Source organism: Nerophis ophidion, linkage group LG08 (assembly GCF_033978795.1).
Source record: "Nerophis ophidion isolate RoL-2023_Sa linkage group LG08, RoL_Noph_v1.0, whole genome shotgun sequence".
NCBI lineage: Eukaryota > Metazoa > Chordata > Actinopteri > Syngnathiformes > Syngnathidae > Nerophis > Nerophis ophidion.
Window position 1 is genome coordinate 62,755,113 of NC_084618.1, and position 25,845 is coordinate 62,780,957.

General features: G+C 39.9%; 1 protein-coding gene across 1 annotated transcript in view; it reads left to right on the top strand.

The window, feature by feature from the left end:
• Window positions 1-273: 273 nt before the first annotated feature.
• Window positions 274-25,845, top strand: part of LOC133558451 (alpha-1,6-mannosylglycoprotein 6-beta-N-acetylglucosaminyltransferase B-like) — a 34,923-nt gene continuing 9,351 nt past the window's right edge. Inside the window, exons 1-12 of the mRNA XM_061909832.1 lie at window positions 274-299; window positions 400-518; window positions 586-712; window positions 793-929; window positions 9,046-9,110; window positions 12,837-13,037; window positions 13,109-13,273; window positions 14,266-14,435; window positions 14,500-14,631; window positions 16,937-17,070; window positions 25,481-25,605; window positions 25,685-25,840. Of these exons, the coding sequence (XP_061765816.1) occupies window positions 274-299; window positions 400-518; window positions 586-712; window positions 793-929; window positions 9,046-9,110; window positions 12,837-13,037; window positions 13,109-13,273; window positions 14,266-14,435; window positions 14,500-14,631; window positions 16,937-17,070; window positions 25,481-25,605; window positions 25,685-25,840 (1,557 nt within the window). The remainder of the gene's footprint in view (window positions 300-399; window positions 519-585; window positions 713-792; window positions 930-9,045; window positions 9,111-12,836; window positions 13,038-13,108; window positions 13,274-14,265; window positions 14,436-14,499; window positions 14,632-16,936; window positions 17,071-25,480; window positions 25,606-25,684; window positions 25,841-25,845) is intronic.

Here is a 25,845-nt window from a genome sequence, read left to right on the forward strand (position 1 = left end):
TATCCCCCAGTTGATTTTCTTTTTTTGTTTGTTTTGCAATCGGGCCTGATGGTTTCCTGGGACTTAGGGATTACCTCTGGAGGTGACGACATGCAGGTCTTGTCTATTCTAATACAACTGATCTTTATAGTGCATTGATACAGTCTGAACACAAAATGCCTATTTGCCAGTAGAATATACAGTGCATTACAACAGCATGTATTTATGCTTGCTCAGCATGTTGTGCTATTGGCCTGGCAGTGAGATCCTGAGACAGCTGCAAAAAAGGAGGTCATGCGTGTTGCGCTGCGGCCACGCAGGTAAGATTTGTGGTTGCATTTGTCAGATCTGAAACCGAACTAAAATTGCTGAAAGCTAGACATGAGTGGATGTCATTCCTCTATGTGTGGTGCCCTCTAGTGGCTGCCTTCTGTTATGTCTGGGCCTGTCTGCCTTCACATTGCTGCTGCAGAACCTCTGGGTACCTCAAGAAATGTCCACATACGAACCTGCTGGGAGGTCACCTGCGGAGGATCAGGGTACAAAAATCTCCCACATGAGGATAAGACCTATCATGAAGAGATAAGTCACATTTATCATTCTCAGGTCAGCAGGGGTTGGGTTTACGCAGGCTGACCCTTCGTCTGGAGGTTCTTAGTAATCACCTGGAGAGGTTGAGCCGACAGCAAAACATGAAAAAGACCCCAGAAGATCTTCATCTGCTTCTACAGAGGTGCTAGCACAACCCTTAAAAAAACAAATGTGTCGCATATGCATAAAACTGAACAAACACATGTTCAATTGGTTTGCCAGCTTTAGGCAAGACCAGCAAGCCTTGGCCCGCATGGTCAAAAAGGAGCTGGAGAAAGTGAGCCGTAGGCTGGACCAGTTTAACCATTATAACCTGCCTCGCATATCGACCACACGTGAGAATCATGGGACCAATGCAGGTATTTGATTGCACCTTAATGATAAACTCCCCTGACAACAAATGGTTGAAAGTGGCTCGTGGCACCAATCTTGTGGTTCAGAGTAAGGAAAATATTAAGTTTCCTTTTAAATCAGGGGTCTCAGACACGCGGCCCTCGGGCCAATTTCGACCCGCGGGCCAATTGCTGCCCGCGAGACGTTATTTTGCGGCCCCCACCTTAATATAAAAGTTTAATGTTAGTGCGGCCCGCACGTTTTATATGAATGGCGCTTGACAGCATTGTGTTATTTGGGTCCAATATGGCTCTTTCAACGTTCTGGGTTGCCTACCCCTGCGTTAGTGGAAAAGCGGCAAATGAGTGAAAGCGACAGAGACGTTGCCATGGAGACGAGGGTTTTCTTACGTGCCTGGTTGCAGTCACACCGCGACACCTGTCCGTCAGTAATAGCAGTCCCCGATAACCTGGACCAATTCGAACCGTTATTTGTTTTTTAACATTGTTCATTTTGCATTACCTCACACGATGAACACTACATATATTTCTATATGACGCCAGATAACACACCATTGCTTTTTTGTGCTCGCTATCCCAGTACTTTCGCGGCTATTCCCGCCGTGTTGCTGTAGGGAGAAAAAGCGGAACGACACACATCGCGAAAATAACAGCATTCTCCGTGCGTCAGCTAAATACAAATACATTCCACAACCCCAAACATGTCTTCTTCAAAGCCTGCAGTGAAGAGAAAGGTTCGTGATGAGCAAAGACAAATCCAGGAAAAGTGGGAGATGCAATATTTCTTTGTTGAGCAAAAGGGCACTCCGACGTGTCTTATTTGCACAGAGAAAGTTGCGGTGCACAAGGGATAAAATTTGAAACGTCATTATACAACTAGACATGCTGAGGACTATGCAAAAAATGTTTTAACAAATCTTTTCTCGAGGCCCAGCCTCACCCAGACTCTGCATCCGCTGGCCCTCAGGTGATATGAGTTTGAGACCTCTGGTTTAAATAATTGTAATATTAGAGCACAATGGAAGAACTAATTTTTTAATTCAAACCATCAGCAGACAAGAAAGGTGTGATGATAACCATAGAACAGGGGTGTCAAATGTAAAACAGGTTTTATCCGGCCCGCGTGATGAGTTTGCCAAGTATAAAAAATAGCTGCTTTTTTTTAACATAAGAAACTGCTGTTCTAAATGTGTCCACTGGATGCCACAATACCAAATCTGTTAGGCAAGCAAACGGTTTTTACCGGGGCCAAGCGAGAGGTACACAGTAAAGGGGGACTGTGGCTCCTCCTCCTTGACCCACATGAAACTTAAAATCTGCCGTTATACGTCTTCTGCCTCGAACACATCATTTGTTCTCTGTCAAACACAAGAACAGTGAACTTAACCCTTTTGAATAGTTTTTTTTTACCTACGTTTCTTACGGTTTGTTTAGTAAGCACTGGATTGATACTTGGACATGACAAAGGAGGTATTTGATACCTAGAAGAGTTTACATGTTGCGTTTTTGTTCAATCCCAGAAAGACTGCGACTTAAAGTTTAATTCTGGCTTTGTAGATACACCGAGACAGAGTCGAAGCTCTTTTTTTTTTTTTAAACTGAACCAATTTGATCAGACTTTTCAACAAATTTGAAGTGTTTTGTCCAAATGATTATTTGTGATTTGTACATTTTCAGAATGTGCTTGTTCTATTTTTGGCCAAAGTAAAACAAAGAAAACAACTTGAAGTTGACTTTATTCTTAAGTTATCACGCCATGATTTTACCTTTCCGGGCCACTTGCGGCCCCTGAGCTAAAATGAGTTTGACACCCCTGCCTTAGAACAAGAAAATGGCACAGGAAATGATTCTGGCTCAGTACAATATGACTAATACAAATAGCTTAATATAATCCAGCAACGCCTATTAAAATGCCACTAGGTGCCAGTATTGCTTCTTGTGCACTCTTGGGGAGGATTTTACACAATTTTTGTTGTATTATCCTGTTCTTCTTACGTTCGTACGACAGGAATGTTAAAAATTAGCTTGTATAAGTAATACAAGTATTTTAATGCTCAGAATAAATACTGTCATGACCCGAATTTAAGGTTGTTTCCCCTGGAAACAATTCAACTGCAGAGAGTGCCAGGTGTTTATTTGTACAAGTTCATTTTGATCACAAGGCCTACATATAGAGACTATCATTCCTACCTTTTTACTCGCTTTTGAGTGAGAGGAATTCAGATCATAATGCATGAAAAAACGATATTCAGACAGAAAAATAACATATCAGGAAAAAAAAAATGAAAAAAATAAAATCCAATTTTGGTAGAAATTACGTGTGAATGTTGCGAAGCCAAAGCCTAACTGAAATGCTAACAGTTAGCACTCTAGCCAGATAGCTTCAAGTATCAAAATAGATTACTCTTGAGTCTATACCTGCAAAATGAGGTAAAAAAGTAGCATATAAATATGCTAATGTTAGCATGCTAAAAGTTAGCATGCTTTAAGTAACAACATATTTGGCATATACCTGCAGAATTTGCTAAAAGATTGCATTCTAACATTAACATGCTAACAGTTTGCATGCAGGAAGTAGCAAAATATTTGACTATGAGGTGAGTGCTTGGAAAATGAGCTATATAAAAGCGAGCATGTTACCATGCTAACGTTACATATTAACAGTTAGCATGTGTTAAGTTAGCACACTAGCCAGATAGCTTCAAGTGACACCATTTTTACTGGCGGGTGTATTCTCAGTCTTCCCGGTAAGGTTTATTCAGGTGTACCGGAGAGGAGGCTACGCCGGATAGTCAAACCTCGGATTCAGGAGGAACAGTGTGGTTTTCGTCCTGGTCGTGGAACTGTGGACCAGCTCTATACTCTCGGTAGGGTTCTTGAGGGTGCATGGGAGTTTGCCCAACCAGTCTACATGTGCTTTGTGGACTTGGAGAAAGCATTCGACCGTGTCCCTCGGGAAGTCCTGTGGGGAGTGCTCAGAGAGTATGGGGTATCGGACTGTCTGCTTGTGGCGGTCCACTCCCTGTACGATCAGTGCCAGAGCTTGGTCCGCATTGCCGGCAGTAAGTCGAACACATTTCCAGTGAGGGTTGGACTCCGCCAAGGCTGTCCTTTGTCGCCGATTCTGTTCATAACTTTTATGGACAGAATTTCTAGGCGCAGTCAAGGCGTTGAGGGGTTCCGGTTTGGTGACCGCAGGATTAGGTCTCTGCTTTTTGCAGATGATGTGGTCCTGATGGCTTCATCAGACCGGGATCTTCAGCTCTCACTGGATCGGTTTGCAGCCGAGTGTGAAGCGACCGGAATGAGAATCAGCACCTCCATGTCCGAGTCCATGGTTCTCGCCCGGAAAAGGGTGGAATGCCATCTCAGGGTTGGGGAGGAGACCCTGCCCCACGTGGAGGTGTTCAAGTACCTAGGAGTCTTGTTCACGAGTGGGGGAAGAGTGGATCGTGAGATCGACAGGCGGATCGGTGCGGCGTCTTCAGTAATACGGACGTTGTACCGATCCGTTGTGGTGAAGAAGGAGCCGAGCCGGAAGGCAAAGCTCTCAATTTACCGGTCGGTCTACGTTCCCATCCTCACCTATGGTCATAAGCTTTGGGTCATGACCGAAAGGATAAGATCACGGGTACAAGCGGCCGAAATGACTTTCCTCCACCGTGTGGCGGGGCTCTCCCTTAGAGATAGGGTGAGAAGCTCTGCCATCCGGGAGGAACTCAAAGTAAAGCCGCTGCTCCTTCACATCGAGAGGAGCCAGATGAGGTGGTTCGGGCATCTGGTCAGGATGCCACCCGAACGCCTCCCTAGGGAGGTGCTTAGGGCACGTCCAACCGGTAGGAGGCCAGGGTGAAGACCCAGGACACGTTGGGAAGACTATGTCTCCCGGCTGGCCTGGGAACGCTTCGGGATCCCCCGGGAAGAGCTAGACGAAGTGGCTTGGGAGAGGGAAGTCTGGGTTTCCCTGCTTAGGCTGTTGCCCCCGTGACCCGACCTCGGATAAGCGGAAGAAGATGGATGGATGGTGTATACTTGTAAAACGGGCAAAAAAAAAAAAAAGCTAGCTTAACTACTTGCCAACTTTAGCATCCTTGAAGTAAAATGTTAGCATGCCTGAAGTTACAAAATATTTGACTCTGAGTTGTGTACCTGCAAAATGAAATAGTATGCTAACAGTTAACATGAGGGAAGTAACACAATATTTCACTTTGCAAATTTAGTTAAAAACCCAACATGATAACAAAAACATGGTAATTGTTAACAAGCGTAAAAAAGTAACATATTGTATATAAAAATACATGTATAAAAAGCTAGCACGCTAACATAAGCGGTGCTATTTTTAAGTAAGTTTAAGATTGTGTGTACTATGGTTAAAAAAAACCCAATAAATTTAATGGTACAGTTATTGCGACTTGAGTTTTTTTATTGTATTTTTTTTTTTTAGTGTTAGAAAATACTTTCTTTTAAAAGGACAAAGTTTAAAAAAGTCTGGTTATCCTGTATGTCTGGTAATGAGGTGGTGACTTGTCTAGGGTGTACCCCGCCTACCGCCTGAATGCAGCTGAGATAGGCTCCAGACCCCCCCCCCCCCCCGCGACCCCGAATGGGACAAGCGGTAGTAAATGGATGCATTGATGTCCTATATTTGGTGTTGAGATATTTATACATGCAAACTACCAGGGCGGCTCCAAACAAGTTCTGTCAAACAAACTTGTTTTCTTGTCCATCCATCCATCCATTTTCTACCGCTTGTCCCTTTCGGGGCTGCCATTCACACAAAACAGTGACATGTCAGCACATGCAGGGTCTTTTCATACTGGGGTCCATACAATAATTCACTTTACGTTATGGCCTGTATTGGAAACAATATATCATAATGCAAGACTTAGAGGTTACATTATAAAAACTACTCCAGCTCACATCAGAGCTTGTGGGTTTTTTCCCCGTTCTAATCCACTAATTGGCCAATTTCAAGCTCCTCTGTGGTCGCCTGCAGTTTGTCACCATGGCTCAAAAAGCCCTCTAGTCCAGGTTAACCACAGGGTGGCCAAAATAACAAGCTGTGACTGTGGATGTTGTGAATGGAGGAAGGGGGGGTTGAACTAGACCCCCCTGAGAGGTGCCAGGTGAGAATCAGGTTAGACTTGCAAAGTGGGCGCTCCTGATTTGTACAATTCAGAAATTGTCCACACGCTTACAGGACACACGTGCAAAGAAAACACGCATAATAATAATAATAATAATAATGGATTAGATGTATATTGTGCTTTTCTATTGTTAGATACTCAAAGGGCTCACAGAGAAGTGGGAGCCCGTCATTCATTCACACCTGGTGGTGGTAAGCTACATTTGTAGCCACAGCTGCTCTGGGGTGGACTGACGGAAGCGAGGCTGCCAGTTTGCGCCTACGGCCCCTCCGACCACCACTAATCATTCATTCATCATTCATTCACCAGTGTGAGCGGCACCGGGGCAAAGGGTGAAGTGTCCTGCCCAAGGACACAACGGCAGCGATCTGGATGTCAATAGGTGGGAAGCGAACCTGCAACCCTCAGGTTTCTGGCATGGCCGCTCTACCCACTACGCCATGCTGCCCCATAAAATATGACTTAAATAGCCGAGAGTTGTTAATTTTTTTTACAATGTTGTGTTACACTGCAAAGGAGTGTTTACATTGGCAATTGTAAAGGGAACTGTAGGGTACGACGCAGGTGTGTGTGTGTGGTATTTCCGCTTGATTGACATTACCAGAAGTGTGGGGTAGCTAACTGGAAGTCAGCACAATGCTTCTACTCTAATGCCATGTTTATCATGTCAATTCCAATCCAACGGCCACTTTATTAGGCACAACCCGATATACTGTGGAGCTGTATAAAATTTCCTTCACAATAATAAGAATTAGAGCTGTGAATCTTGGGTGTCCCACGAGTCGATTCAATATCGATTCTTGGGGTCACGATTCGACAATATATTGATTTTTTTCGATTCTCGATTCAAAAACTATTTTTTTCCGATTCAAAACGATTCTGTATTCATTCAATACATAGGATTTCAGCAGGATCTACCCCAGTCTGCTGACATGCAAGCAGAGTAGTAGATTTTTGTAAAAAAAAAAGCTTTTATAATTGTAAAGGACAATGTTTTATCAACTGATTGCAATAATGTAAATTTGTTTTAACTATTAAACGAATCAAAAATATGACTTATTTTATCTTGGTGAAAATATTGGACCCTTGGCTTACACTTGCGATGTAAGCCACCGTGACACTATTGTTCTTTATTTTTATTTTTTATAAATGTCTAATGATAATGTCGAGGGATTTTTAATCACTTCTATGCTGAAATTATAACTAATATTGATACTGTTGTTGATAATTTTTGTTTCACTACTTTTGGTTTGTTCTGTGTCGTGTTTGTGTCTTCTAAATTGCTCTGTTTATTGCAGTTCTGAGTGTTGCTGGGTCAGGTTTGGTTTTGGAATTGGATTGCATTGTTATGGTATTGCTGTGTAGTGGTTTGTTGGATTGATAAAAAAAAATAACAAATAAGATAAAATAAAAAAAAATCGATTTTTTAAAAATTAGAATCGATTCTGAATCGCACAACGTATTCGATTACATTTTTTCCCACACCCCTAATAAGAATTCTAAGTTTTGACAGCGTCCATCAAAAGTTGCCAGTCATATTTACAATTGATGAAATACCCCGTTCATCTACCCCAGTGGTCCCCAACCAATTTTTTTTTGATTTTCTTTTTTAATTAAATCAACATAAAAACACAATATACACTTACAATTAGTGCAGCAACCACAAAAGCCTCCCTTTATCATGACAAGAAAAAAAAATAAAAAATAAAATAAAGGACCCCCCACGGGCCGCGGGACAAATTATTAAGTGTTGACCGGTCCGCGGATACAAAAAGGTTGGGGACCACTGATCTACCCTATGCTGTAAATGTGTGTGATATTAATTCTCACTAAACACGGCGTGGTAATATGCCTTCACTACAAGATACCAAGCATAAATAATAATATGGGCTATATTATTCCAGATCACAGCAAAAATTACCCAGCTTACAAAGATTGTAATAAATCCATTAGAAAAAGACGGCCTGCCGTTTCCTTTAACATGGACACACATCTATAACTTTGGCCATTCTAAGACAGTCATGTCCAGGTGTTATCCCACCTTCTGTGAAGTTTTACTAATGATTTGCAAAGTTGTAAAAATGTGTAGAATAAATATTACACTTCAACATTTCTGTCAACGAAGATTTGCGTCAGCCTGCGACACATAGCCATTTTGAGAGTAGGCTAATATGGCTAATTAAATACTTACATTATGTGTTGCCATCATTATGACACTTAAGTCTTTAAATTTTTTGCAGCTGCAGACCAATTACTTTTTTTTAATTTGTAGTCTAATATGGCTCTTTCAACATTTTGGGTTGCCGACCCCTGCCTTAACAGCAAGATAGACTTCAGTTAGAAATGTCACCAAGTTTTGAGAAAATACAAGAAGTACATTTTAGTAAAAAATGTAAAAAATTTTCCTGGAGCACATTCTGACAATAAAATTGCATTTGTGTCAAAATATTGGGCTCTTACAAAAAGGAAAAAAAGATTTAAACTATGCAAGCGAATAATAACCTGTGATTAATCAAGATTAATCCAAATGTAAAAGTGTGATCATCTGATTTAAAAACATTGTAATGTGACATCACTATTTTTTTTTTCCTGGACGACATTCTGACAAAAAAATTGCATTTGTGTCAAAACAATGGGTTCTTTTTTTTAGTTAATTTAGATTAATCAGGCATGTAATAACTTTTGATTAATCAAGATGAATCTCAATTCAAAACTGTGATTCATCTAATTTAAAAACATTATAATTTGACAGCACTAATTAAATATTTTTCACTGGATGACATTCTGACAAAAAAATATAATTTGTGTCAAAATAATGGGGTATATTTTTTGAGTTAATTTTGATTAATCAGGCACCTGTGATTAATCATGATTAACCCCCCCCACCCACAAAAAAAAATTGTGATTATTCTTATTTACACAATTAATCATTTGACAGCACTAATATTTCTAAATATGTATTATGTTCCCGCCAGGACCCACAGAGAGGTGTGTCGTGCCAGTGGACAAAGCATATCCAGTGTGTGCAGAGAAAGTGGAGGTGAGAAAAATGAGTATCATCATGCATTGCACTGAACTATAATTTTAATACAATAATTATGCAAAATATTTAAGTTTCAAACTTACTACTTTTCAAACACAGATCTTCGAGTTAGCAAAATAGTGCGTTGGAAGTGTGTAGATGCTGGAATTTAGACAATTTAAAAGGGGCTTTTTTAAAGTCCCCACTGGCAACACAAAGTTTTGCAAGTCTGTAGCTTTAATGCAAATGAACTCTGTTGCTGCTATGTGTTATTATGCACTTTTTACATATACACTGTAATTCTGCACAAAGTAATGCATACCACATATTACATACAACAATGCAACAATAAGGAGTGTGACAGGAGGACACAGACGTTAGCAACACTAGCATAGCTGTGTGAGCTACAGTGCTGACATTACACTTATATTTGAACCGCATCGTACTAGGTTTGCCTGTTAGCTGAAAATAAAACACCAAATGATCAAACCTACAGCCCCAAAGTCCATACCTGACTGATGGTTAGCTCCACACTACATTTTAGATGTGCAGTGAAGCCTATTTTTTTTGTACAAAGCTGTCAGTCTGGCGTCATCTAGCTAAGGGTGGGTCAAAAATCAATTGAGAAAAGAGGTTCTTCTTTTTAGATGTGATAAAAAACGATCACATGAGCACCTTTTTAAATGTTTTTAATTTGGACCTTACAAGTGAGGGAGATGATAGATTGGGCTCATATTTGGTGCTCATTAACAGACTTCACAATTTTACAAATAAAAGGTACCCGCTAATATTTTAATGGGTATAATTTTTGTCCCTGAGGGGTGTATCTTTTTGAGACATTTCGGTACCCTTCAGTACATTTGTGTACCTTGTTTTGGAAGACGTTTCGCCTCTCATTCGAGTAGGCTTCATCAGTTTGTGGTCAAAGACTTAGATTGGAGTGCCGTGAGGGCCAGCAAGGCCTTCTTTGTTGGCTTAACAAAAGCAGAAATCATCATAATTAATGGCCTACTGAAATGAGATTTTCTTATTTAAACGGGGATAGCAGGTCCATTCTATGTGTCATACTTGATAATTTCACGATATTGCCATATTTTTGCTGAAAGGATTTAGTAGAGAACATCGACAATAAAGTTTGCAACTTCTGGTGCTGATAAAAAAGCCTCGCCTTTACCGGAAGTCGCAGACGATGACGTCACAAGGGTGAGGGCTCCTCACATCCTCACATGATTTTTAATGGGAACCTCCAGCCGCAAGAACTATTCGGACCGAGAAAACGACATTTTCCATATTAATATGAGCGAGGATGAAAGATTTGTGGATGATGATATTGAGAGAGAAGGACTAAAAAAAAAAAAAAAAGTTAAATAAAATAAAAAGCGACGGCTCCGGGCGGCGGCAGTGTGAGCGTTTCAGATGTACTTAGACACATTTACTAGGATAATTCTGCAAGATCCCTTATCTGCTTATTGTTTTAATAGTGTTTTAGTGAGATTGTAAAGACATACCTCGAGGTCGGATGCCTGCGGTGAACACGCAGTGTCTCAGAGAGAAGCCGAGGAGCCAAGCTCACAGCTGCCTTTTATACAGCTACTGCAGGAGGACGAATAATCCAATGAGGTCTCCGGTAATATATATATCACAATTTTCCCATCCAAAAACATGCTGGTTGACGGAGAGAAACATGTTCGCTTGACCGCTCTGTGTTAAAAACAAAGAAACACCAGCTGTGTCTCGGTGCTAATGACAGCTGCAATACACCACTTTCCACCAACAGCATTGTTCTTTATAGTCTCTATTATTAATTGAACAAATTGCAAAAGATTCAGCAACACAGATGTCCAAATTATTGTGTAATTATGCGATGAAAAGAGACGACTTTTAGCCGTAACTGGTGAGCTAATATTTCCTGACATTCCGTGACGTCACACGCACGCGTCATCATTCCGCGACGTTTTCAACAAGAAACTCTGCGGGAAATTTAAAATTGCAATTTAGTAAACTAAACCGGCCGTATTGGCATGTGTTGCAATGTTAATATTTCATCATTGATATATAAACTATCAGACTGCGTGGTCTGCAGTAGTGGGTTTCAGTAGGCCTTTAAAGATAAAAGTAATTTTTAATTTACTTTCCCTAAATATCTAAAACTATTCATATTCTCTTGATGTCATATTTAACTCTTTCCAGCACTGTTGTTTTTAGGTTATAGAGTTCTTATCCAATCAGAATTCAGTTAGCTTATGTTTGCCATGCTGTACCAAATATGCCCGAGGTCTTCAGAATCAACAATGCAGGCGCTCGTACACTGTTAGTGAAGGACACAAACATTTGACGGACAGTTGCGATAGCCAATCACATCACGAGTGATGTGATTGGCCTTCTAGGAGACCGAAGGCAAATATATATTGTGATGTGATGAGCTAGGTAACATATGAACTTCATTACCCAGCATGCCACAGCAGTGAAGCGCATGCGCAGTAGCCCCGTTTAGGTTGTTGAATGTAGACATGCCGGTGTTGTACCGAAATCTGTTACCCATCGGAATTTATAACTCCAGGGGGCGATGTTCCCATGGCGTTTGTTTGATGGTTAAACGGCAAGGCCAAAGAGGAGGGGAAGAAGAACGCTTGCGTAAATGGCGAAAACTATCCTTAATGCTGGAACGTCAGTTGTCAGAATTTCAGCATTAATAAATTACACATATTCTGGAAATCAATGCTGAAATTCTGACAACTGACGTTTCATTCCATGATAGCTTTTAATCCGGAAAATGTGTGTGTGTGTGATAGAGAATCAACCGCTGATACAAAGGACTCATACTATAGTGAAAGTAAGTCATTGATTTCAAGAATATGTGTTATTAATGCTGAAATACTGATGTTTCAGTATTATGGATATTTACGCAAGCGTTCTTCTCCTACTCTTTGGCCTTGCCATTTAACCATCAAAACAAACGCCATGGGAACATCGCCCCCTAGAGTTACAAATTCCGATGGGTAACAGATTTCGGTACAACACCGGCAGTGGGATGTTTTTGATAAGCACGCTGTGGAGTAAACTTTAAGAACTCAGCCAACAAGCCTGTCTGCATCTCATATATATTTGCAAGGCAATTTTCAAGAAGGATATTTAAACAGAAAACTACATCTTGTGAGACCATGTCGGCCAACTTCGGAAGCTCAAATGGGTTCTACAAATTGTGAGTTCATATATTTTATTTCTTAATTTTTTTCATGTTTAATATGTTTTTGGCAATTTACATTTTGACAGTACCACATAAGATATGTTTTAATTGCTGATGCGGGTTTATTGGTTTTTAAATGCACCACAAAATAACCTGTTTTGTACATAATACATGTGATTTAATGCCCAGTCGTGCATAAATGTGTTCCTGTATAGTATTTCTCCAGCAATGGTCATGTGGTGACATAAATGCTGGTATTTTGAGATGTAATCATTGGACACAGGACATCAATGAAGGCTGAGGTGGGAAACGCACGGCCCACCACTGTATCTGACCAATCTAATCTGTGACCAATAACACAAAGATGACATTTTTGTTGTTAAAAAAAAAGAAGTAGATGTCTGTTTTTGTAAAAGAAAGAAAAAAAAGGCTCCCGGCCCGCTTGTTTTGTCACTTATAAAGATATACAGCTGGCATCTTAAAGACCAATATTGTACTTTTGAGAGAACACTATTTATATTCTCTTTGCCTTGTATCTCTATTTTTGCATCATTAAGGACTTTTACCAATCATCTATGTTTAAGTTCCTGCAGGCCAAGTGGCGGTTAGACCCGTGCTATGCCTTCTATGGTGTGGATGGCACCACATGCTCCGTATTAACTTACCTCAGCCAAATAGAGACCTTTTGCCCTCCTCTACCTGGCCACAAGCGCCCTGCTCCCCCATGGCATCAGAAACCTACGCTTTATACAAAGAAGGTAAAGTACTGTAAGTGTGCCGTGAGTCAAGCTGCTTGCATTCTCACTTTTTGCTTGCATTTCACACTCAGGCTGAGCTACGTTCCACGCTGAGTCTGCTTTACGAAGCCATCAGCAACAGCAGCGGTCCTGCAGTCACGTTCATGCGGTCCAGAGTGGAAATGATGTCAAAGCGCTGGGAACAGGCGGCTGTCGTGATGAAGCTGCACAACAAGACGCATGCATCTCAGATGAAGGTAGAAGTACATCAGTGTTAATATGAAATGACATACTGTACATACAGTATTTCTCCCAACATGTACAGTGGGGCAAAAAAGTATTTAGTCAGCCACCGATTGTGCAAGTTCTCCCACTTAAAATGATGACAGAGGTCTGTAATTTTCATCATAGGTACACTTCAACTGTGAGAGACAGAATGTGAAAAAAAATATCCAGGAATTCACATTGTAGGAATTTTAAAGAATTTATTTGTAAATTATGGTGGAAAATTATTTGGTCAACCATTCAAAGCTCTCACTGATGGAAGGAGGTTTTGGCTCAAAATCTCATGATATTTGGCCCCATTCATTCTTTCCTTAACACGGCTCAATCGTCCTGTCCCCTTAGCAGAAAAACAGCCCCAAAGCATGATGTTTCCACCCCCATGTTTCACAGTAGGTGTGGTGTTCTTGGGATGCAACTCAGTATTCTTCTTCCTCCAAACACGACAAGTTGAGTTTATACCAAAAAGTTATATTTTGGTTTCATCTGACCACGTGACATTCTCCCAATCCTCTGCTGTATCATCCATGTATCCATTTTGGGATAAACTCAACTCGTGTTTGGCGGAAGAAGAATACTGAGTTGCATCCCAGGAACACCATTCCTACTGTGAAGCATGGGGGTGGAAACATCATGCTTTGGGGCTGTTTTTCTGCTAAGAGGACAGGACGATTGATCCGTGTTAAGAAAAGAATGAAATGGGCCATATATTGTGAGATTTTGAGCCAAAACCTCTTTCCATCAGTGAGAGCTTTGAATGGTTGACAAAATACTTATTTTCCACCATAATTTACAAATAAATTCTTTAAAATTCCTACAATGTGAATTCCTGGAATTTTTTTTCACATTCTGTCTATCACAGTTGAAGTGTACCTATGATGAAAATTACAGACCTCTGTCATCATTTTAAGTGGGAGAACTTGCACAATCGGTGGCTGACTAAATACTTTTTTGCCCCGCTGTATAGGTGCTGCTTTATCCTGGTGCCCTTGCTGGGGATGCAGGCCAACATTTCCAAGCCATGGTGGAAAGAGGTGGTCCCCTTGGAGAGTTGGTTCAATGGGCAGATCTCAGCGCATGTTTGACCATACTGGGTCACAATGTGACCCTCAGCGACTCGCAGCATCACCTCCACAAGTAAGCATGTCTGTCCGCCAAAACCAGCGTGATTGAAGGAATGATCATTTTCCACTTCGTCCAGCCTGATAGGTGCCGCTCCGGGCCGAGGCAGCTGTCCCATCAAGGGGCCACTGACCTTTGACCTCATCTATACCGACTACCATGGCCTCGCTCACCTTCGAGGAGCTATGGGACTGGCTTTCCAGCATTACCAGTGAGACCACAATTTCCTAAATACTGCACACATTTAATTTGTCTCAGTTTGATCTAGGGTTGTACGGTATACCGGTATTAGTATAGTACCACGATACTAATGAATCATATTCGGTACTATACCGCCTCTAAAAAGTACCGAACATGTTCGATAGTACACACACACACACACACAGAGTACTTACAAGCATACACAGTGTGTAGACAGAAAAGGGAGAACAGCCCTCAGGAAGAGGTGCTTTAAGACATGGCTAGTCAGCTAGCGGCTAAAGTCTAGCCACAGTCTGCAGTGTTTTAGCTAATTCTTTAATCACTAATTCTCGCCTCTATGGCGACAAATAAAGTAAGTTTTTTACAAGTATCATCCCTGCAGGACGTGGAATAGCTAAACATGGTTCACAACACACCAAAGTTCACCGGCGTTAAAATGTAAACAAATGCCATTGGTGGATCCACACCTAGCATCCACTGTAATGATACCAAGTACATGAGCGGATCTAGTTGATACTACTATGATTATGTCAATATTTTTTGGCATCACAACCTCTTTCGTTTAAAAAAAAATTATATTATGTTTATAAACTCAGAAAATATGTCCCTGGACACATGAGGACTTTGAATATGACCAATGTATGATCCTGTGACAACTTGGTATCGGATTGATACCCAAATTTGTGGTATCATCCAAAACTAATGTAAAAGCATCCAAACAACTGAAGAATAAGTGATTGTATTTTAACAGAAGTGTAGATAGAACATTTTGAAAAAGAAAGTAAGCAAATATTAACAGTAAATGAACAAGTACCGGTAGATTAATAACTAATTTTCTACCATTTGTCCTAATAATTTTGAAAAAATATATGAATGGAAAATGACACAATATGTTACTGCATATGGCAACAGACTAAATTAGGAGCCTTTGTTTGCTTACTTACTACAAAATGACAAGTTGTCTTGTACGTTCGGTATTTTATTTAAGGACAAACTTGCAATAAGAAACATATGTTAAAATAAGATAAGATTTTTTGTTAAAATAAAGCCAATAATGCTATTTATTGTGGTCCCCTTTATTTAGAAAAGTACCAAAAAGTATGTAAATAATTTTGATACCCGTACCAGTACCAAAATTACACTAGTTTGATCATATTTTTTCAAATTAAACGGAACTAACTAAAATAAAAAATAAAAAATCAGGGATAAACTCCAGTTTCATTCAAACCTGAATTGAGCAAGCGGCAACATTTTATCTAAACAAAAATAACACATACTAAAATAAAATAATATACACAATTAATAAAAAATATTACTAAATAAAATAATACACAATTATATACAACAGAACACAGTACACAACAAAACACATTCCATGCCAGCTGGGATAATGGCTCCACCTCCCCTAACTATGAACAGGATAAGCAGTACAGAAAATTAAATTAAATTAAACCGAACATACTGGATCGTTTCGGATTGGGTCAAATTAAATAAAAATTATTTAATTAAATTGAATTGAATTAGGGCCCTGCAATGGGGTGTGGCAACTTTGCGCTCGAGTGAACCTGGGATAGGCTCCATGACCGCCGGGACCCTGAGAGGAACAAGCGGTAGAAAATGGATGGTATAATTGAATTCAATTGAATTGCGAATTGAATTTGCCGATGGACATTGTTAAAGCAGAGTATAAAAATGCCTTATCTCCCAATGTTAACTAAAAAAACAACAACCCCGACAAACTGAGGACATAACAAAAAACAGCTAAGGTGCGCTGCCAAGACACACAGCACAATGCTCACATCATGAGGGATACATTGTGGTTGTCTACGACAAAGTATTTGTAGTTTCTTCCAAACCTTCATCAAAAAACATCTTCTATAGCAGTTCTTCTCAATTTACACGGCTCGCCTGGATTTGTTGACTATTAGAATGAGAACTTGATAATATAGTATTTATTTATTTACCTGAACAACACACTGTGTGTGTTACATTATCTGTATTTTCCACTGATGCCTTTTTTTTTTTTCATTCCTGTCATAGTCTTCTTAATTTTTTCGTCTATGTTAGCTCGGTACGCATGTGTTCTTGTGTACTTACTACTTCTACTGGATTGAACAGGGAGCCTGTTGAATAGATTGAGCACGGCTGCCACATGGCTGCAAAAGTAGTGTATCGCTCCAACATGAATACTAGAGCGGGGACACAAATTATGAAAATCTCCCTTGCTGCTCGTGACCTTCCAGTGGGCCCCAACCCACTATTTGAGACACACTGTTTTATTATACTAATATCATTTTGTCATTTTTGCACTTTAGGTGTCGCTTCAGAATCCTGGATTCGTTTGGCACTGAGCCGGCCTTTAACTTGGGAAGTTATGCACGCAGTCAAGGCTATAAGACACTGTGGGGCAGCTGGGGCCTCCACCCTTTGCAGTACATGACCATGTTCCGTAAGTGTGTATGGCCACACAGAACTTATTTCTACCTGGGCAATATGGCAGAAAATCTATATTGCAATACATATCACAAAATATATTTTGGCATACTGTATTTCCTTAAATTGCTACAGGGCATATACTATGCGCATGCCTTGATTTACTGCCGGGTCAAACTCGCTTTGTAAAATAATTAGCGCATGCTTAGTATTACCGCCTGGTCAAACTTGTGATGTCACGAGTGACACTTCCCCTGTCATCATTTTAAAAATGGAGGAGGCTGATTTCAAAACCGGTAATTTGAACTCGCATAAAGGGAAGAAGATTAGGAGCTATTCAGTAGGATTTAAGGTCGAAGCTTACATCACACTCAAATGTTTACTGCATGCCTTTGGTAAGTGCCAGAGTGAGAAGAGGTTTTAAAATAATTAGCGCATGCTTACTTTTACGGCATGCCTTTAGTAAGCACAGGAATGAGGAGAGGTTTTAAATTAATTAGCGCCCCGGCAGCAATTCAAGGAAATACGGTATAAAGGATAATAGAAGCCTTTCAAAATGAAATTTAGCTGCTGACGTATGCAGAAACACATTGGGTCTCTTGTATTATTCTCTCAAAACTATTATTAATCTATTTATTAATTTACTGTTAATAGCTGGTTACTTTTTGTTGTAACATGGTTCCTTCTACACTTCTGGTAAAATGTAATGTTTGGATACATTACATTAGTTTTGGGCGATACTTCACATTTTGGTATCAATCCAAAACCAAGTAGTTGCAAGGGCAGTCCTGGCCATACCATTGTTCATAATTAAAATGTTTGGCAGACTTGGCATGATTACATTCTTGATCATAACTGTAATTTGCCAATATCATTTGCTATTTGAATTATCTCCTTATTTCTTTTATTACACACATAATTTATAGTAAAGTCAAAAGTGCAAATGAACTAAAGAGAAAAAAAAATACTTGTTGGCCCTGCGATGAGGTGGCGACTTGTCCAGGGTGTACCCCGCCTTCCGCCCGATTGTAGCTGAGATAGGCGCCAGCGCCCCCGAAAGGGAATAAGCGGTAGAAAATGGATGGATGGATGGGTTTCTTGAGTTTGTAAACAATAACAAAAATGCCCAAAAAATATGTTGTGGTAAATTATATTGATCTAATCACTGCATTATTGACCAAATGTTTGGTTTCGTTACAGTCGATATCCATATCGATCTGAAGGCTACAAACTGAAAAATCGAAACATTTTGATACTTTTAATTTAGAAAACCAATACAATAAATAGATTTTTAAATTTTTTTTACTTTTAGGGCTCCTCTCAAGTTTGGTGCTAGGAGCCCGGAAGGGTCTCAGTCATAAAAATGTTAAAAATAATTCATACACTATAATTATTATTGTTTTAACATTTAAATATCCAAATCAAATTCAGATATGTCGATGTACGTTTTAATTGTATGTTTTATGCTCTTTTGTTATGGCGAAAACATAATACATACAATATTTTTCACAAACAAACTTTTCAAAGTGGACTATTAAATTGGCCTTAAATACAAGCGGTAGAAAATGGATGGAGAAGTCAACGACAACAACACAGATTTTGAGACATTATTATTTTATGAGCAATAACAGTTAAAAAAAATAAATAAATCTCAGGGATCCAAAATATAATAAAGTGTTAAATAAGTTATACATTATCATGCGGGATCTGAGCTGAGGTTGTCGTTGTGGCTTGTGCAGCCCTTTGAGACACTTGTGATTTAGGGCTATATAAATCAACTTTGATTTATTGATTGGTGAGCATTGTGCCATTTGCAGCCAGCAGCTAATTTTTTATTGGCCTATGGTACAGTCTACAAATACTATGAACATTTTTATAAAAACATTAAAAAGTGGAACAAAACCCTAAACTGGTGAAAATATGATGCGAACAAGTGGTTATGTTGACTGTAATAACACAAAACTGCCATGCAGGGTGTTGTCTCCTTTATAATTGTCATTGTGAAAAAAAAAAGGAATCAATATCAATGTTGTAATGAATTATTGATATTATATAAACATAATATACGTTTTAAGGGTCCCGGGTTCAATTCCCACCTGGTACCAACCCCGTCACGTCCGTTGTGTCCTGAGCAAGACACTTCACCCTTGCTCCTGATGGGTGCTGGTTGGCGCCTTGCATGGCAGCTCCCTCCATCAGTGTGTGAATGTGTGTGTGAATGGGTAAATGTGGAAGTAGTGTCAAAGCGCTTTGAGTACCTTGAAGGTAGAAAAGCGCTATACAAGTACAACCCATTTATTTATTTATCATTTAAAATAAAATGTACTCAAAGTAGTATTGACTAGATATGCTCCTGGACTTGGTATAATTACAGTGGATGTCAGGTGTAGAAAGATAGATAGTACTTTATTGATTCCTTCAGGAGAGTTCCTTCAGATCCTCCCATGGTATTACTTTTTAGAGGCGGTATAGTACCAAATTTGATTCATTAATATCACGGTACTATACTAATACAGGCATACCGTACAACCCTAGTAGGTAATAAATAAATGATAAATGGGTTGTACTTGTATAGCGCTTTTCTACCTTCAAGGTACTCAAAGCGCTTTGACACTACTTCCACATTTACCCATTCACACACACATTCACACACTGATGGAGGGAGCTGCCATGCAAGGCGCTAACCAGCACCCATCAGGAGCAAGGGTGAAGTGTCTTGCTCAGGACACAACGGACGTGACGAGGTTGGTACTAGGTGGGGATTGAACCAGGGACCCTCGGGTTGCGCACGGCCACTCTACCACTGCGCCACGCAGGTACATTCCAATAGTGATGTACCTGAAACCAATAGCATCTTTATCCCCTTACTACTATTACGAGGTGTCTGGAATTGCTTTACCACGAAATCTAAAATACGTTGCACACACATACTGTATCAATCCATGATGAGTATACACTTTTAGGCATTCTCAAGATTAATGGCGAGCGAGGTTAAATCTACCGGGTGCCCAGACAGACCTTTCATTCTCTCTCCTCTCCATGTCACCTTTCCCATCCTGCCGGGGGATGGAGACAAGCTGGACGCAGCCGAGAGACGCTCTTCATCCCTCAGCCGAGCACATGTTTATTTGTCCTGTTGGAGAGAGAGATACGTGTTAGCGCACAGTTTATATGGCGAGTCAGGGAGAGGAAGATAGTTGTTTTTGATGAAGACGCTTGAAGGGAAACTGTGCTTCTGTTGTGACGATTCCTCGTCTGACAGCTTGGCTAGAAAGGCCCACACACGCCACAAATGTTAGCAAAAATGGAACGTGATGATTGGCACATTCCTGCATCACTTAGATAAATACTCATCCCTCGCACCTCTGTCGGTGTGTTGGAGGACAGCTGCCTGCAGGAACAAACAGCCGGTGAGCGTCTTATATGTGGAGAGTCCTCATTTCTTCCAGCAGATGGATTTGTGCGCCATGCTTACTGCATTGCTCACCCAAACCTACTTTAGAATTTCGCATGACAAAAAAAAATCACCTTTTACTTTATCACCTTCACGAGAGCTAAAAAAATATTTATTTTCAATTTTGTTGAAAAAAGTGTTATTTATTTTGGTTGAATTGTGCGCTGTATTATCTCTCTGTTTACTTACTCCACGTACAGTAGGAACAAACAATGAAGTGAGCATAGGAAGTTTGAAAAATATATTTTTTCTTTATTTTTCTCAAGCTGCTGTAAGTAAGTACATTTTATTTATAAAAAAAAATTTCACAGATAAAATCACAAATCGCTGTACAAAACATAGGTGAAGTAAAACAACAATTCAATTAAAAAAACATGGGCAACATCATAAAAAGGATACAAAGTGGATTAAAATTGATAGCTGAAATGTGCATTAACTAAAAGATTTACTAACAAGAGAAGTTTTAAAAACTTTTAAAAGTTTCAACTTAGTCAAGATCACAGAGGAACTGGTGCAAATTGTTCCAGAGTCTGGAAGCTATAGAATGGAATGCCAGGTCTCCACAGGTTTTAAAACTGTTTTTTGGGATCTTTAGAAGACCCTGGTCTGAAGACCGAAGGCTGCGCCCTGAAGAGTAGGGACATAAGTCAGTGACGTATTGAGAGGCCCCACCATGCAATGCATGGAATGTCAGGACAAAAATCTTAATGCGGAATTCAACCGGAAGCCAATGAAGACTGGATAAAACGGGGGTGATATGGGCACCGGTCAAAAGTCTGGCTGCCGCATTTTGTTTGAAAAGTCTGAAGTCTCTTTAGCGTTGACTTTCTCACTTAAGAAATATTTCTTAGACGATAAAAACAATTTTTGGTCAGTTGACGGCAGTGACACTCCAAAGACATTGACTGATCAAACACAAGCCCAAGGTTTCTGAGGCTGCTTCAGACAGATGCACTCAGAGCACCAAGGGAGTTCTTCTGTCGCTCCCATGAAGTCTTCTAATCTTCGAAGGAGGCTCGTTTCACTTTGAAAACCTTTAAACAACTCCCATTTAAGTAAAAGTACAGCTACAAAATGTTGATTTTAATAATGGTTTAGCATGCATGAGAAAGTAGAATGGAAAATGTACCTCTCTCTGACTATATTTTCATACATTAATAAGTAATATGGCACAACTCATCAATGACAGAACCCATGTCATAATAGTGCTAAGGTGCAAACTGCTCAGCCAGCAATAATGCTGCTGATGATTTAATTGTAAAAACAGCATGACGAGTGTAACACGCTTGAGTTTTAAGTAGCGCGACCAACATTTTAAAAAAGCAACCAGAGGTATTTACAGTGGTGCCTCGATCTCCGGACTTAATTGGTTCTTGAACGGCTTTCGTACTTAGAAAAGTTTGTTTTGTTTTGTATTTTATTTCATTCATTCAAGGTTAAACAAAACAATCGACATGACTTTACAATAAATCATGAATGAAAAGGAGCAGAAATAAGTAAAACTTATATCTGTCCCCATTCACATTTGTTGTTGAATTTAAAATACTATTTAAGCAAAACTGTCACGTGGAACACGCATAGTGATGCGCTTTTAGTCACCCCAAGATGCAAGAGGACCTCATCGGACGAGAATGGCAGGTAAGAGCTTGAGTTTAATACAAAAATGATGATTACACTGGTACAAAGCAGATGAAATGAGCAAAAGAAAGGCGCGTGCCGAACGCACGGGAAGCTAAAGCTAACTAGCACGGAGTCACAGAGTCCAAAAGGTAGCGTGCCTGCGCACGGGAAGCTAAGATAAAACTTAGCACGGAACAAGACATAGGAAGATAACCACGTGAAAGTTGCTTACCGCAAACAAAGGATCCAGACTGAATCAGGGGAGTAGACAGGCTTAAATAAGGAAGTAAACAATTACCACAGGTGCGCGTCAAAGCAGAGCAGGTGGAACAAATGCGAAACCATGGTAACAGAACAAACAAGGAAGTGCAAAAACTAAGTACCGCAAGAGTCCAAAACAAACCAAGAATACAAAAGGACTCAAAAACCGAAATCAAAATGTGATCAGGGAAGCGGATCACAACAAAAAACTCTTCTATGTTCATAACATACATATTTTATAACATAAAACATTGATTGATAACATAAAACAATATAACCAAACATGGAACCAACAACTGACTCCAAATCATATCTTTTCATCAAATTATTTTAAATACAGTAGGATATTTACATTATTTTGTTCCGCTGTCAAGGTTGTTCTATAAACTAACACTTTTGATTGAAATGCTTCCTTCCATGGTCCCTGTTTTACTGTAGATCTTGATTTATTAAAGAGCTCAGTTCCTTTGAGATTATAATTACTTTTTCTTCGTATTAAACAAGCTCTGATTGCCCAGAATTACTCTCAGACAAATAACACCACCACAAATACAAAAGACATCATGAAGTCAGGAGTCTCAATACAAAACAAAATAAATATCTTTATGCACATCTGCTTACAAATCCCGTTTCCATAGGATTTGGGAAATTGTGTTAGATGTAAATATAAATGGAATACAATGATTTGCAAATCCTTTGCAAATTCTTGAATATGCTCCAAAGACAACATATTTGATGTTCAAACTGATAAACATTTTTTTTTTTTTTTTTTTGCAAACAATCATTGACTTTAGAATTTGATGCCAGCAACACGTGACAAAGAAGTTGGGAAAGGTGGCAATAAATACTGATACAGTTGGGGAAAGCTCATCAAACACTTACTTGGAACATCCCACAGGTGTGCAGGCTAATTGGGAACAGTTGGGTGCCATGATTGGGTATAAAAACAGCTTTCCGAAAAATGCTCAGTCTTTCACAAGGAAGGATGGGGCGAGGTACACCCCTTTGTCCACAACGGCGTGAGCAAATAGTCCAACAGTTTAAGAATGTTTCTCAAAGTGCAATTGCAAGAAATTTAGGGATTTCAACATCTACGGTCCATAATATCATGAAAAAGGTTCAGAAAATCTGGAGAAATCACTCCACGTAAGCGGCATGGCCGGAAACCAACATTGAATGACTCTGACCTTCGATCCCTCAAACGGCACTGTATCAAAAACCGACATCAATCTCTAAAGGATATCACCACATGGGCTCAGAAACACTTAAAAAAAACACTGTCACTAAATACAGATTGTCGCTACATCTATAAGTGCAAGTTAAAGCTCTAGTATGCAAAGCGAAGGCCATTTATCAACATCCAGTAATGCCGCCGGCTTCCCTGGGGCCGAGATCATCTATGATGGACTGATGCAAAGTGGAAAAGTGTTCTGTGGTCTTACCAGTCCACATTTCAAATTGTTTTTGGAAATATTCCACATCGTGTCATCCGGACCAAAGGGGAAGCGAACCATCCAGCATCTGTGATGGTATGGGGGTGCATTAGTGCCCAAGGCATGGGCAACTTACACATCTGTGAAGGCACCATTAATGCTGAAAGGTACATACAGGTTTTGGAACAACATATGCTACCATCTAAGCGCCGTCTTTTTCATGGACGCCCCTGCTTATTTCAGCAAGACAATGCCAAGCCACATTCAGCACGTGTTAGAACAGCGGGGCTTCGTAAAAAAAGAATGCGGGTACTTTCCTGGCCCGCCTGCAGTCCAGACCTGTCTCCCATCGAAAATGTGTGACGCATAATGAAGCGTAAAATACGACAGCAGAGACCCTGGGCTGTTGAATGACTGAAGCTCTACATAAAACAAGAATGGGAAAGAATTTCACTTTCAAAGCTTTAACAATTAGTTTCCTCAGTTCCCACACGTTTATTGAGTGTTGTTAAAAGAAAATGTGATGTAACACAGTGGTGAACATGCCCTTTCCCAACTACTTTGGCACGTATTGCAGCCATGAAATTCTAAGTTGAACAACTTAAGCTGTACATCAAGCAAAAATGGTAAAGACTTCCACTTTCAAAGCTTCAACAATTAGTTTCCTCAGTTCCCAAACATTTGAGTGTTGTTAAAAGAAAAGGTGATGTAACACAGTGGTGAACATGCCCTTTCCCAACTACTTTGGCACGTGTTGCAGCCATGAAATTCTAAGTGAATTATTATTTGCAAAAAACAAAAATAAAGTTTATGAGTTTGAACATCAAATATCTTGTCTTTGTAGTGCATTCAATTGAATATGGGTTGAAAATGACTTGCAAATCATTGTATTCAGTTTTTATTTACCTCTAACACAATTTCTCAACTCATTTGAAAACGGGGTTTGTACATTTGACCAAGCTTAGTGATGAAGCTTACCCGTGCGGATTTCTATCATCGTTGCATCTTGTCTTGAACACTCTCCGTCGCTGAAAAGATCCGGTATGAAACAATGACTTGAGCACTTGCTCGGTGCAGAACATTCTTACTTTGTTGTCCAGTCATTGTTAATAGTCTGATTGTCACAATTTATTAGTTTTTTTTTTTTTAGAGTTCAATCAATCAATCAATGTTTACTTATATAGCCCTAAATCACTAGTGTCTCAAAGGGCTGCACAAACCACCACGACATCCTCGGTAGGCCCACATAAGTTGAATGCATAGTGTTCTTCTTTTTACCCCACTGCTGCTTCATAATGACACATTGCGGGGTGGAGGGTGGCGAGAGTACTGCATACGTGAGAAACCATAGTTTAAATGGTTTCATCAAGTCTATTTGGTTAATGTTCAGCGGGCCAAATGAAAAGCTTTGGCAGGCCGGATGTGGCCCGCGTGCCACCCGTTGAACAGACCTGCCCTAAACAGTATTTGACCTATGATCTTTTCTTTGATGTCCAGATATCACCCCAAAATATGTGACGTTTGACTTCTTCTTTGAACTTGTAAAAAATTTGACCGCATGTGACCTTTAACCCCACCGATCAACTTTTGACAAGCGTATATTTCTTCATCTCTCCCACCTCTAGTGTTATGACATGGATTTTTATTTTTCTATGTAGCACATACGCCTGATAATTCCTTCCTGGGCTTTGTCAGTGAGGAGGCAGCAATGGAGCAGGAATCTGACCTCATTAGGAAGGAGAAAATGGCAGTCATCTATGGCAAACAAGAGTACATGTGGCAGGTAATGCAATGACATGTTGAGTTTTGCCACAAATACTCCATAGATCCTGATATTCTTTTCTCGTGTGTGAATATTTCAGGGAAAATCTGAATATTTACAGGTGATTAGTGAAGAGATGCAGACCCATGCAACTGTCTACCAGCCTCCAGGACATGTCTCCACCTTGCCCAGTTCTGTGATTAACCACGGCCTGCTCTCTCAGCAACACTTCCTGCGACTACTCCGCAGGGCAAAGGTCAG